The following is a 13,163-nucleotide window of genomic DNA, read 5'->3' as shown; positions in this document are numbered from 1 at the left end:
AATGGAAAAGAGCCTCATCTAAAATATTTTTCACCAGCCGCCACTGATCAAGACTGTATTTATATTCATTATTAATCATTTTATCAAACAAATACCCAATAAAATAAATACTTAAAAACAACAAAAAAACGAGACAGGATGAGGTGATGATGTAAAACAGGATATGGTTTCCTGTTGTGTTGATGTCCAGTTTAGAAAAGTTATTCCTGCGCTTTTCTTGCATTTACACACGTTTATAATTCAACACTTTACACTTAGATGAAGGATAGACTCGTTTTTTAACTGTGTTAATATTACTTTTATTAATTAAGAAAAAATACTTTAAAATTGACAAATGTTTATTTATGCACTATTTTATAGTAAAATCCTTCAAGGTTTCTCACAATTTATACTGAAATTGTATTATCCATCCATCCATCCATCCATCCATGAATCTATCCATCCATCCATCCATCCATGAATCTATCTATCCATCCATCCATCTATGCATCCATCCATCCATCTATGCATCTATCCATCCATCCATCCATCCATCCATCCATCCATCCATCCATCCATGTATCCATTTATGCATCCATCCATCCATCTATGCATCTATGCATCCATCCATGAATCTATCAATCTATCTATCCATCCATCCATCCATCTATGCATCCATCTATGCATCTATGCATCCATCCATGAATCTATCTATCCATCCATCCATCCATCCATCTATGCATCCATCCATCCATCTATGCATCCATCCATGTATCCATTTATGCATCCATCCATGCATCTATGCATCCATCCATCCATCTATGCATCCATCTATGCATCTATGCATCCATCCATGAATCTATCTATCCATCCATCCATCCATCCATCTATGCATCCATCCATCCATCTATGCATCCATCCATGTATCCATTTATGCATCCATCCATGCATCTATGCATCCATCCATCCATCTATGCATCTATGCATCCATCCATCCATCCATCCATGCATCTATGCATCCATCCATCCATCCATCCATGTATCCATTTATGCATCCATCCATCCATCTATGCATCTATGCATCCATCCATCCATCCATCCATGTATCCATTTATGCATCCATCCATCCATCTATGCATCTATGCATCCATCCATCCATCCATCCATCTATGCATCTATGCATCCATCTATCCATCCATCCATCCATCTATGCATCTATGCATCTATGCATATTGTCTGATTATAGTTGGAAATTGTTTGATTCTAGTTGAAAATTGTTTGATTATAGTTGAAAATTGTTTGATTATAGTTGAAAATTGTTTGATTCTACTTGAAAATTGTTTGATTATAGTTGAAAATTGTTTGATTATAGTTGAAAATTGTCTGATTATAGTTGAAAATTGTTTGATTCTAGTTGAAAATTGTTTGATTATAGTTGAAAATTGTTTGATTATAGTTGAAAATTGTTGGATTATAGTTGAAAATTGTTGGATTATAGTTAAAAATTGTTTGATTACAGTTGAAAATTGTTTGATTATAGTTGAAAATTGTTTGATTATAGTTGAAAATTGTTTGATTATAGTTGAAAATTGTTTGATTACAGTTGAAAATTATACGATTATATCATATCAAATAAATAATAATATTAAAAAACGTGTAGTATTCAAGTGTAAAATGATATTAAACTTAAAAAGAGACATATAATAATGAATGGACAGATGGACAAACAGGTATAAATGAAAACGTTGATACAAATAAATAAGAAGCTGCTCCTGAAACACCTTCAGAAGAAAGAAGTGACTCGAGGTGAAGCTTCACGTATCACTTGAAGCTCCGTCATCACACAGACACTCAGAGCAGAGCCGATGCTGGTCTGACTTCAGGAGCTTCTCTGCTGTAAATCATCTTCTAAAAATATACGTCCACACCTCCTACATCCCATCACACTCACATCCTGCAGCAGCATGTTCCTCCACAGAGAGGTGTTCTTCTGGATCATCACCTTGCGTGTGCGCGTGCGCGTGCGCGTGCGTGTGCGCGTGCATGTGCGTGTCTACTCTCACTATATACATGTTAACGTCTCTTGATCTCTGAAGACCAACAGGAAAAATGTTTGACAAACATGTTTGTCTTTAGCTCTAAAAGGAACATATTACTCTGAAAATAATCCCAACTTTAGTCGACATGAGGCTGAGGAGAAAATGAGTGACGTTTATATGAACTATTTACTCTTGAAACTTTTATTATTATGTCTACGTGATCCTCAAAGAACAGCAGGAGAACACTGCCACCTAGCGGTCAAAAGTATCCAACGACTCTATACACACGAGCTATATAATAGAAAACATACTACTAATAACAGTAATACTAGTTTGATAATAACTATTGATTTACTCGCTTGAAGGAGGTTAAATTATAATACATAATACTTGTTAATGTCTATTGATATGACATAGTTTGTATCATCCATCCATCCTTAAGGTAGTAAAAGAATCTGCTGAGAAAAAAGAACAATAAAACAACAGTAAAAAAAAGGTATTATATTGTTCTGTGTTCTGGAGACAGGATGTACTTAAAGTAAAAGGGATTGTATTCCTGATGAAAATGCTCTTTGTTGTCATAGTGACGACAACTTTGTTCTCACTTGGTTTAACTGTTCGGCTGACCTTCATATTTATCATCGTTTCATTCTTTACTAGTTTTACATTAGAAAATACATTTACGTGAGGAGATACTGTTAGTAAAAGACTTGTTAACAATAAACAATATAAATCAATTGTAATTTCCTAATTTAAATACACATTTCTGTGTGTACTACCTTATTCACTTATCATTTACATCCATTCAAATGTATTTTGATACATATTTGATTGATATTATTTCTATATATCATCACGGCATCCCATAATATGGCACAAGTGCGACGAGTGAAGACAGACGTTGTAACTCGGAGAAGATGTTTTTACTGGTTTAAAATGGTTTGATCAGTTGAAAATTGTTTGATTATAGTTGAAAATTGTTTGATTATAGTTGAAAATTGTTTGATTATAGTTGAAATTGTTTGATTATAGTTGAAAATTGTTTGATTATAGTTGAAAATTGTTTGATTATAGTTGAAAATTGTTGGATTATAGTTGAAATTGTTTGATTATAGTTGAAATTGTATGATTATAGTTGAAAATTGTTTAATTATTGTTGAAATTGTTTGATTATAGTTGAAAATTGTTTAATTATTGTTGAAATTGTTTGATTATAGTTGAAAATTGTTGGATTATAGTTGAAAATTGTTTAATTATTGTTGAAATTGTTTGATTATAGTTGAAATTGTTTGATTATAGTTGAAAATGGTTTAATTATTGTTGAAATTGTTTGTTTCTAGTTGAAAATTGTTTAATTATTGTTGAAATTGTTTGATTATAGTTGAAATTGTTTGATTATAGTTGAAAATTGTTGGATTATAGTTGAAAATTGTTTGATTATAGTTGAAAATTGTTTGATTATAGTTGAAATTGTTTGATTATAGTTGAAAATTGTTTGATTATAGTTGAAAATTGTTGGATTATAGTTGAAATTGTTTGATTATAGTTGAAATTGTATGATTATAGTTGAAAATTGTTTAATTATTGTTGAAATTGTTTGATTATTGTTGAAAATTGTTTAATTATTGTTGAAATTGTTTGATTATAGTTGAAAATTGTTGGATTATAGTTGAAAATTGTTGGATTATAGTTGAAAATTGTTTAATTATTGTTGAAATTGTTTGATTATTGTTGAAATTGTTTGATTATAGTTGAAATTGTTTGATTATAGTTGAAAATGGTTTAATTATTGTTGAAATTGTTTGTTTCTAGTTGAAAATTGTTTAATTATTGTTGAAATTGTTTGATTATAGTTGAAATTGTTGGATTATAGTTGAAAATTGTTGGATTATAGTTGAAAATTGTTTGATTATAGTTGAAAATTGTTGGATTTTAGTTGAAATTGTTTGATTATAGTTGAAAATTGTTGGATTATACTTAAAATTGTTTGATTATAGTTGAAAATTGTTTAATTATTGTTGAAATTGTTTGATTATAGTCGAAAATTGTTTGATTATAGTTGAAAATTGTTGGATTATAGTTGAAATTGTTTGATTATAGTTGAAAATTGTTTGATTATAGTCGAAAATTGTTGGATTATAGTTGAAAATTGTTGGATTATAGTTAAACATTGTTGGATTATAGTTGAAAATTGTTGGATTCTAGTTAAACATAGTTGAGTAGAGGTCATGTGGTGCCACAGGTGCGACGAGTGAAGACAGAGGTTGTTTCTCCAAGCAGAGGTTTTCACTGGTTTTAATGCAACACGTCTCGTCGTCGTACAAGCAAACATATCAAATGTCATTACATAGTATGTAACAGTAGAATACACCAGTTATGAATCCCATAATAATCCACGGCATGTTCTAAACAAGAGGAACCCCACTGCAGTTACAAAGACCGTCCACTAGGCTTCACCACACCCTGTGCGCAGTAACCAAACTCGTCTGTAGAGGGCGTGATTCAGATTAACTTCTTTTTTTTTTTTTAACTAAGTTGGTTTTAAGATGTCGTTACAATGTTTAGTCATGTGTTAGTGGACTGTAATAACCTTTAAAAACCCGTCATGTGCTTCTTTTATTGGATGAAACGGATAAAAGATTTACCGTGATAAAGTTCAGAAACCAGGAAGTGATTTTAAATTGAAAACATGTTTTCCTAAAGTTAGTTTTGATTTTCTGCGTCGCGACCTGGTTAAGAGGTCGACTGAACACGAGCATCAGTGGAAGAAGCTGAGGTCACAGTGGACGATCGTTTATCATGTGGTCGAATGACTTCTGAGGATGAAGTTTATATTGTGAGTCGTTTGCTGTCATTGTGTTGGGAGTGACTAAGAAAAACATCTTAAAGATAAAAGCAGTGTTTTTGACTCGTCGTTCAAAAGTCAAACTCCGACTCCGAGTGCGTTTGAAACGCCACGCCTCGGCTCCGGACGCGTCGTTGGACGACCCCGCGGGGCCGTGATTGACAGGTCGAGGGGTCACTCTGTGGGCATGCAGCGGTGGCTCTTGTACGTCCCCAGATGGCGGAACCTGCGCCCGCACTGCTGGCAGCAGTACGGCGTGGCCCCGCTGTGGATCCTCTGGTGGGTGTACAGGTTGCCCAGCTCCTTGAAGCGGCGCCCGCACTGAGGGCAGGCGTAGGGGCTCTCGCCCGTGTGCACCCGCTGGTGTCTCTTGAGGCCCGACAGGACCGAGAAGCCCTTCCCGCACTGCGGGCAGGGGAAGGGGCTCTGGTCGCCGCTGTGGACCAGCCGGTGGCTCTTTAGGCGGGCGGCGTGACGGAAGCGCTCGCCACAGTCCGGGCAGGTGAACGGCTTCTCGCCCGTGTGGATGCGCTGGTGCTGGCGCAGGTTGCCGAGGTAGTTGAAGTGGCGCCCGCACTCCCCGCACTGGTACCCGCTGTCCAGTTTGATGACCTTCTTGAAGGGGGTCCCGTCCTGAGAGACCCCCATCGCCGCGCCGGGCTCCTCCGTCCGATCGGGGTCCCCGCCGCCGCCGTCCCCCGGGTTGGACGCGGCTCCGGCGCTGGATTTGAGCGCCTGAAGAGCGGCCGCTTCGCTGTGTATCAGTCTTACATGTTCCTCCAGGAACAAGGCGTCCGGACAGAAGGTTCCACACAGTGAACAGATGTAGGTGTGGCTGGGAAACGTCGGCCCTGGAACGTCAACAACGAATGTTAGTCAGCGGTTTGTGTCAGTTGTGCGTCGAGAGGAGTGAGGTAGGAATTAGATCATGTGATTCCAGGATATTATATTTTAAAACATGTACGTAACATTATTTTAAATGTAAAAATTGATTGACTGATTCCGATATTTAAATATTTTTTAAGTTTTTTCATAAATAAATCAATCAACTATTTTCTTTTGTATTTGTATTTACGTTTTAATTTTTTTTTGTTAGTAAATTAGTTTAGTAATACTAGTTTTTTAAATATATATTTAGTATATTTGCAGTATGTTTGTGTGCGTTTGTGATAATTTGGTAAAAAGTATCTCTATTGTTCTGGTGCAGACGACAGGTTGTTTTTTAGTTTTTTAATAATTAAGTTTATTCTGTATGATGTATATAAGAGTATAATTCAAATATATTTCATTTGGAATGAAACAAGGAACATAATAAACATTATTTTTCATCATTACCTTAAAGCGATTATATAGCAGCGAAACAAATAACCTTTACTTACTACTAATGTGTTGATTTTTACATGTAATATATAGTTTAGGAGGAAAAATGGAAAAGAGCCTCATCTAAAATATTTTTCACCAGAGGCCACTGATCAAGACTGTATTTATATTCATTATTAATCATTTTATCAAACAAATACCCAATAAAATAAATACTTAAAAACAACAAAAAAACGAGACAGGATGAGGTGATGATGTAAAACAGGATATGGTTTCCTGTGAGTGTTGATGTCCAGTTGAGAAAAGTTATTCCTGCGCTTTTCTTGCATTTACACACGTTTATAATTCAACACTTTACACTTAGATGAAGGATAGACTCGTTTTTTAACTGTGTTAATATTACTTTTATTAATTAAGAAAAAATACTTTAAAATTGACAAATGTTTATTTATGCACTATTTTATAGTAAAATCCTTCAAGGTTTCTCACAATTTATACTGAAATTGTATTATCCATCCATCCATCCATCCATCTATCCATCCATCCATCCATCCATCCATCCATCCATCCATCCATCCATCCATGAATCTATCTATCCATCCATCCATCTATGCATCCATCCATCCATCTATCTATGCATCTATCCATCCATCCATCCATCCATCCATCCATGTATCCATTTATGCATCCATCCATCCATCTATGCATCTATGCATCCATCCATGAATCTATCAATCTATCTATCCATCCATCCATCCATCTATGCATCCATCCATCCATCTATGCATCTATGCATCCATCCATGAATCTATCTATCCATCCATCCATCTATGCATCCATCCATCCATCTATGCATCCATCCATGTATCCATTTATGCATCCATCCATCCATCTATGCATCTATGCATCCATCCATCCATCTATGCATCTATGCATCCATCCATCCATCCATCCATGTATCCATTTATGCATCCATCCATCCATCTATGCATCTATGCATCCATCCATCCATCCATCCATCTATGCATCTATGCATCCATCTATGCATCCATCCATCCATCTATGCATCTATCCATCCATCTATGCATCCATCCATCCATTTATGCATCTATCCATCCATCCATCTATGCATCTATGCATCCATCCATCTATGCATCCATCCATCCATCTATGCATCTATCCATCCATCCATCCATCCATCTATGCATCTATGCATCCATCTATGTATCTATCTATCCATCCATCCATCCATCCATCCATCTATCCATCCATCCATCTATGCATCTATCCATCCATCCATCCATCCATCTATGCATCCATCCATTCATGTATCTATCTATCCATCCATCCATCTATGCATCCATCCATCCATGTATGTATCTATCTATCCATCCATCTTTCAGTAGCTCAGTCCAAGAGTATCAATCTTTTAAAAGTCTAATTTTATTTTTATCAGAGTTCTTTTACGTTTCTATTTCAATACAGCATAAAAATAATAATAATTAATTCACTTTTTTAGATTCCGCGGCCAGAAGAATGACTGAGGATGAGAAGATACAGTCGACTCCGGTAGCTCTTAAAGCTATAGGACCGGGGTCCCCGACCCACTGGGTCCTTAGGTACTGGACCACAGAGAAAGTATAAAACATTTGCATAATCTCTTATTTTTTCAATTATCCGGTTCGCTTTTTATTTTGAAAAGTTACCGGATTCTCTTCTGGCATCCTGGTCACGTGACATGTTAGCGTGTTATGGTGAGTAAAACATGCACTTTATTCTCGTTTTATCGGTATTTTACCTGTCTTGTTTTATTTTGAAGGTACTATTACACGTTACCATAGCGACCAGAGAGCTTGATAAAGCCGACAGTCTCTGTTATGTTTCTGGCGTGATGTTACGAGTACGCTGTAAATAAAGTTGTAACAGAGTTCTCAGTGGGTTCAGGTGTATTTTTATCACATTGAAGATACAATAAACGGTTTAACGCTCGTCATATCATTTTTGTATCTATCCGCCAGTCGTCGCTGACACTTCCTGCGCTTTAAAAAAAACGTTTTGATGAGTGAAAATAACTTAAATTGTGCGATTGAAGGACACTTTCTACAACATATTTCACATTTATATTGAATGTTTTGTATGTTTTTTTACTCATAAAAAAGCTTTTGAAGAGACGTTAGCTTGTGTTGTTATCATGTAGGAGGTGTTTGGACTGAACCGGTCCGCTGACATTAAACCGGTTCGTGGTGGGAATAAATGTTGGGGACCCCTGCTTTAGGGTTTAGACAAATATATCCTGGTTCCTACAGTATCAGTATGTATCGCGATACTTATCGCATCAACAGATTCTTGCCAAAGCACACTCCAGGTCACGAGTTGGGTTCAGTTTGAGAACAAAACCATATATTTTATTTTATATTGTGTCATTTTAAAAGGTGGAAGTGACGTAAATTGTTAAATAATAATAAGGTAACGTGTTAATCTATGAGATTAATGAGACAGTGATTAACTAATTAAAACTATTTAATAGAGTTTATTTAAATCACGATACGTTATTGTTGTACTTTTATTCATATGTGATGAAAAATGCATCAATTTCTTGAAGAAGTCGCTTCAATTGTTTTTATATTAATATACAAAGAACAGCTTTTTCTCCTGACATTGACAGAATTCACATTAAAGTATAAATTAAACACACATTTCACTTTGAAACCAAACACTGTAGCTTCATATGATTTCTGTTCCATTGATTATTAGTGTTAAAGGTGTCGTGTGTTGGTTTCTTCTCTGAAGTAACGTCAGACTGTGACGTTCAGTCAAGTTTACTCAAAAAATAAACCTGTAAACTAGTGGGAAAAAAAAGTTTTTAAATGAAGGTCAGTCCATGACTTTAAAGCCCACAGTAGACAGGGTTGGGGGCCCCTGGCCCGGAACAAAAGTTTGAGTCATTAATACATAAACTTCTTCATCGCGATTCTTTTAGAGCGAATGTGAGATTTGTTTTGATCCGTCGACGACCCGACCGTCTACACATGCGTCTGAAGGATCTCCAGATCTGTGGTTCTCACCGGTCTCGGGTCTCTCGGGGTGAGCCGGTGCAGGACTGCCTCCCTCGCCCGGGGAACTCTGCGGGTCCATGAAGTCCGGCGTGTGCACCTGTGACAGCGAGGTCTCGTCCAGAGCGTCTTCCTCCCTCTTCAGCGACACGTCGTGTTCGCCTTCGTCCTCGTCCGTGTTTTCCGTCTTGGTTTCACGCTCTGAAGAAACACGACGAACAAAAACACATTTGGTTTTATTAAAGGGTCAAAGTTCAAAGTTAACTCAATAAAGAACAATGAAATAACGCGGGATCCCAGCGATGACTGAATGCTTTACTGTAGTTTTTTCATGGTTTAAATTAAAGAAAAACATATTTTTTATCAACTTACAAAAACATGCAAATACTTTAGTCTTTGTTCATGTTTAAGTTGTAGTTAAACTTCCGGCCGCTAGATGGCAGCACTTATTACATCCTCCGCAACTAAAGCAACATTTAAATCCTGTGAAAGCCTGGCGATGACTGAGGACGAGAGGATACAGTGACTCCAGCAGCTTTTAAAGCTGATGTTTGGACATATTTTTTTGTTTTTCGAAACAAATGAAAGCAGTAACAACTTAATATCGTAATATAATATTGATATTACGATATTGCGACCATTGATATTTCCACAGCACTGTATCGATGAAAGCAGTTACAACTTAATTAGCGTAATCGAAAATGTTGATATAGCGATACAGTATATTACGATAAGCTTTTCCACGACCCTGTATTGATGTTTCGACAGCACAGTATCGTTTTTTTATATTTTTCATTTTTGACTTGCAAATCATATTTGATGCATTACTATATTTTTCCATGGTTTATAGTTTGATAAATTGTGTATAAAATAAAATGATTCTATAGTACTTTGTTTACAATTAACTACTAAATATTTACGCTGTGTTCATTTTAGTGTCGCAATTAAACCTCCAGGCGCTAGATGGCAGCAGTCGTTACGTCCTCCGCAGCTAAAGTAACAATGAATTATCTTGAGAGCCTGGCGATGACTGAGGACGAGAGGATACAGTGACTCCAGCAGCTTTTAAAGCTGATGTTTGGACATATTTTGGTTTGAAAACAAATGAAAGCAGTTATGACTTCATCAAGAGTCATGTGGTCTGTAAATACTACAACGCCAGAGTCAAGTACTGGACAATACTACACATATATACTTGTTACTACACTATCACAACACCAGAGTCAAGTACTGGACAATACTACACATATATACTTGTTACTACACTATCACAACACCAGAGTCAAGTACTGGACAATACTACACATATATACTTGTTACTACACTATCACAACACCAGAGTCAAGTACTGGACAATACTACACATATATACTTGTTACTACACTATCACAACACCAGAGTCAAGTACTGGTCAATACTACACATATATACTTGTTACTTCACTATCACAACACCAGAGTCAAGTACTGGACAATACTACACATATATACTTGTTACTACACTATCACAACACCAGAGTCAAGTACTGGTCAATACTACACATATATACTTGTTACTAAACTATCACAACACCAGAGTCAAGTACTGGACAATACTACACATATATACTTGTTACTACACTATCACAACACCAGAGTCAAGTACTGGTCAATACTACACATATATACTTGTTACTAAACTATCACAACACCAGAGTCAAGTACTGGACAATGCTACACATATATACTTGTTACTACACTATCACAACACCAGAGTCAAGTACTGGACAATAATACACATATATACTTGTTACTACAGTATCACTATATATGGTATTGTTGACCCTGTATGTGTATCGTAAGGACAGATACTTGACGATACACAAGATAGTAAGAAAGTATTTGTATGTATCTTGGTGTTAGACTCAGAAATAGAAGCTTCATGACTGTTATAAGTAAACATGGACTTCTTTAACTCAGAGAAGACAGGATGAGTAGATGTTGGATCAACTATCTCTCTAAAACCCACATCTTAATTCTACCATGACGCTCTTGTCACCCTCGTGACCTCTGACCTTTACCTTTCAGGTCGGCGGAGTACTCCATCGGCATCCAGTCGTACTCGTACATCCTCTTGCTGCTGGACGGGATCATGCTGAAGATGTCGTCCGTGCTGGACTCGGAGTCCGCGGCTGGAGGCCCGGCTCCGGCCAGACCCCCGTCCGGCCACAGACCCAGAGGGTCGGCTTCGGGTCGCGCCTCCCGCTCCCCGTTCTCCCCGTCCGGCTCCGGTCCGCCCCGCGAGTTCTTGTCCTTCATCAGGTAGTCGCAGATGGCGTCGATGTTCTCCTTCTTCACGGCCGGCACGCTGGCGGTCTTGGCCCGCCGGGGGTCCGTGCTGCTGGGCTTCCTGAAGGCAGCCTCTGGCGGATCCATGGCGGCTTCCTTCGCATCCCTGTGAGCCGAGGTCAGCCTCGCCTTCAGCGCCGAGATCTCGTCGTTCTTCTCGCGCAGCTCCATCTTCAGGACGCGGATCCGAATGCTGACCATCTTGCGGATCTCGGACAGGGCGGTCTGCAGGACCACCGTGATGTTCCTGCCCAGGTGCTCCGTGATGTCGCTCACCGAGCACAGCAGCTCCTCGTCGGACTCCGCTTCCAGGAAATCCCCGTCGAGTCGCGCCAGCGAGCCGCCGGACTCCATGAAGCCGCCGTGGAGCTCCGGGGACAAGTTCGGGTCCGAGAAACTGTGGTTTCTTCTGCGACTCATGGAGGAACGTCCGAGAAGATGAAGGTTCCTCAAGAGTTGCGTTAGCTTGTGGCTACACGCTAACGGTTCATGGCTGGCTGGAGCGTCAAGCTCGCGTCAAAGACACCGGATGTGCAAACCCTTCAAAGTAAGATATATCCCTCATTGAACGTGAACATTCTGAACGTGCTTGGCAGAGCCGTGTTTTATTTTGAAAGTACACGCAGGATGTATCGTTTAATATGAAATCTCATCAAAGAACATGAAAGACGTAAAAATAAAAAGGTTCTTATTATAAAGTGTATTTATAATATATAATTAATTAAGGTTAGGTAAGGTAAAACTTTATTGATCCCTCCTTCCATCTTGGAAATTGTTTTTTTCCAATAGCCAATACATACAGCAATTTTTTTTATAAAAAATCAAAATAAAATAAGAAAAAGAGAAATAAAGAGAAAGAACACAATTATACAATCTAAGTCTAAAGATAAAGATAAAGAACATAGATCAAAGAAAACAACAAAGACAAAGGATACAAAGATTAACATAGAACAGAAGATCATGATACTCTCACTCCACTCCTGCCCCAGAACTCAGAATTGTACAATTTAATAGCCCGAGGAATGAATGAGTCCTTGAGTCTATTAGTGTTGCACCTGGGTAGGAGCATTCGTGCAATTATAATAATCTCCCTTTAGATGCCAGAATAGTATTACACTATAAAGAATAGTTAGTGTTATTTTTATGATCTGTGATACAAGCATAATAACTAAATATTTGAACCATAGAGATAATTATCGATCAATCAATAATGATTATTATTATTAAAACAATCGAGGTCAGTGGATTTAAAAAGAAGGTATATTTTACGAAGTTTCTAGACCTTGATAAAAATAAACTGACCCTTACCTTTACCCTTGCGTTGTCTCTGGGCATTCGGGTCACCTTGACCCAGAGACAACACACAGAGACCCCAAAACTTTTATATTTTTTATTTATCTGCCATTTTCGAAGACATGTTGTTTTAATTTAAAAAAAAAAGTCCTTGTATTTTTTATTTATTTCATTTGATACTTTTATTTATTTTATTTCGATTTTCCAACGCTTTTCTCATTCCAGCCCTAATCTGACCCGAACCCCTAAAATAAATATTTATTTTTGAAAACATTTCATTATATTAGAAAAAAAACTTCTGTGTACT

At 37.4% G+C, this 13,163-nt stretch overlaps 1 protein-coding gene across 1 annotated transcript; it reads right to left on the bottom strand.

The window, feature by feature from the left end:
* Nucleotides 1-4,297: 4,297 nt before the first annotated feature.
* znf16l (zinc finger protein 16 like) lies at nucleotides 4,298-12,046 on the bottom strand. Its single transcript, XM_087788475.1, has 3 exons — nucleotides 11,296-12,046; nucleotides 9,249-9,437; nucleotides 4,298-5,714 (listed from the first exon to the last, which is right to left on the bottom strand). Exons 1-3 carry the CDS (start codon nucleotides 11,981-11,983, stop codon nucleotides 5,038-5,040), a joined length of 1,554 nt encoding a protein of 517 aa, XP_087644601.1. The 5' UTR covers nucleotides 11,984-12,046; the 3' UTR covers nucleotides 4,298-5,037.
* Nucleotides 12,047-13,163: the final 1,117 nt, after the last annotated feature.

Source organism: Callionymus lyra, chromosome 4 (genome assembly GCF_982586985.1).
Source record: "Callionymus lyra chromosome 4, fCalLyr1.hap1.1, whole genome shotgun sequence".
In the NCBI taxonomy this organism is placed as follows: Eukaryota; Metazoa; Chordata; class Actinopteri; order Syngnathiformes; family Callionymidae; genus Callionymus; species Callionymus lyra.
This window is presented reverse-complemented; position numbering and strand designations above follow the sequence as displayed.

Bases quoted from the DNA above. Each gene is read 5' to 3' on its own strand.
- znf16l (XM_087788475.1), bottom strand. From the start codon at position 11,983: ATGAGTCGCAGAAGAAACCACAGTTTCTCGGACCCGAACTTGTCCCCG. The intron at 9,438-11,295 runs GTAAAGGTCAGA...GTGTTTCTTCAG, and splicing joins GTACTCCGCCGACCTGAAAG to AGCGTGAAACCAAGACGGAA. The intron at 5,715-9,248 runs GTGAGAACCACA...TTGACGTTCCAG, and splicing joins CCCCGAGAGACCCGAGACCG to GGCCGACGTTTCCCAGCCAC.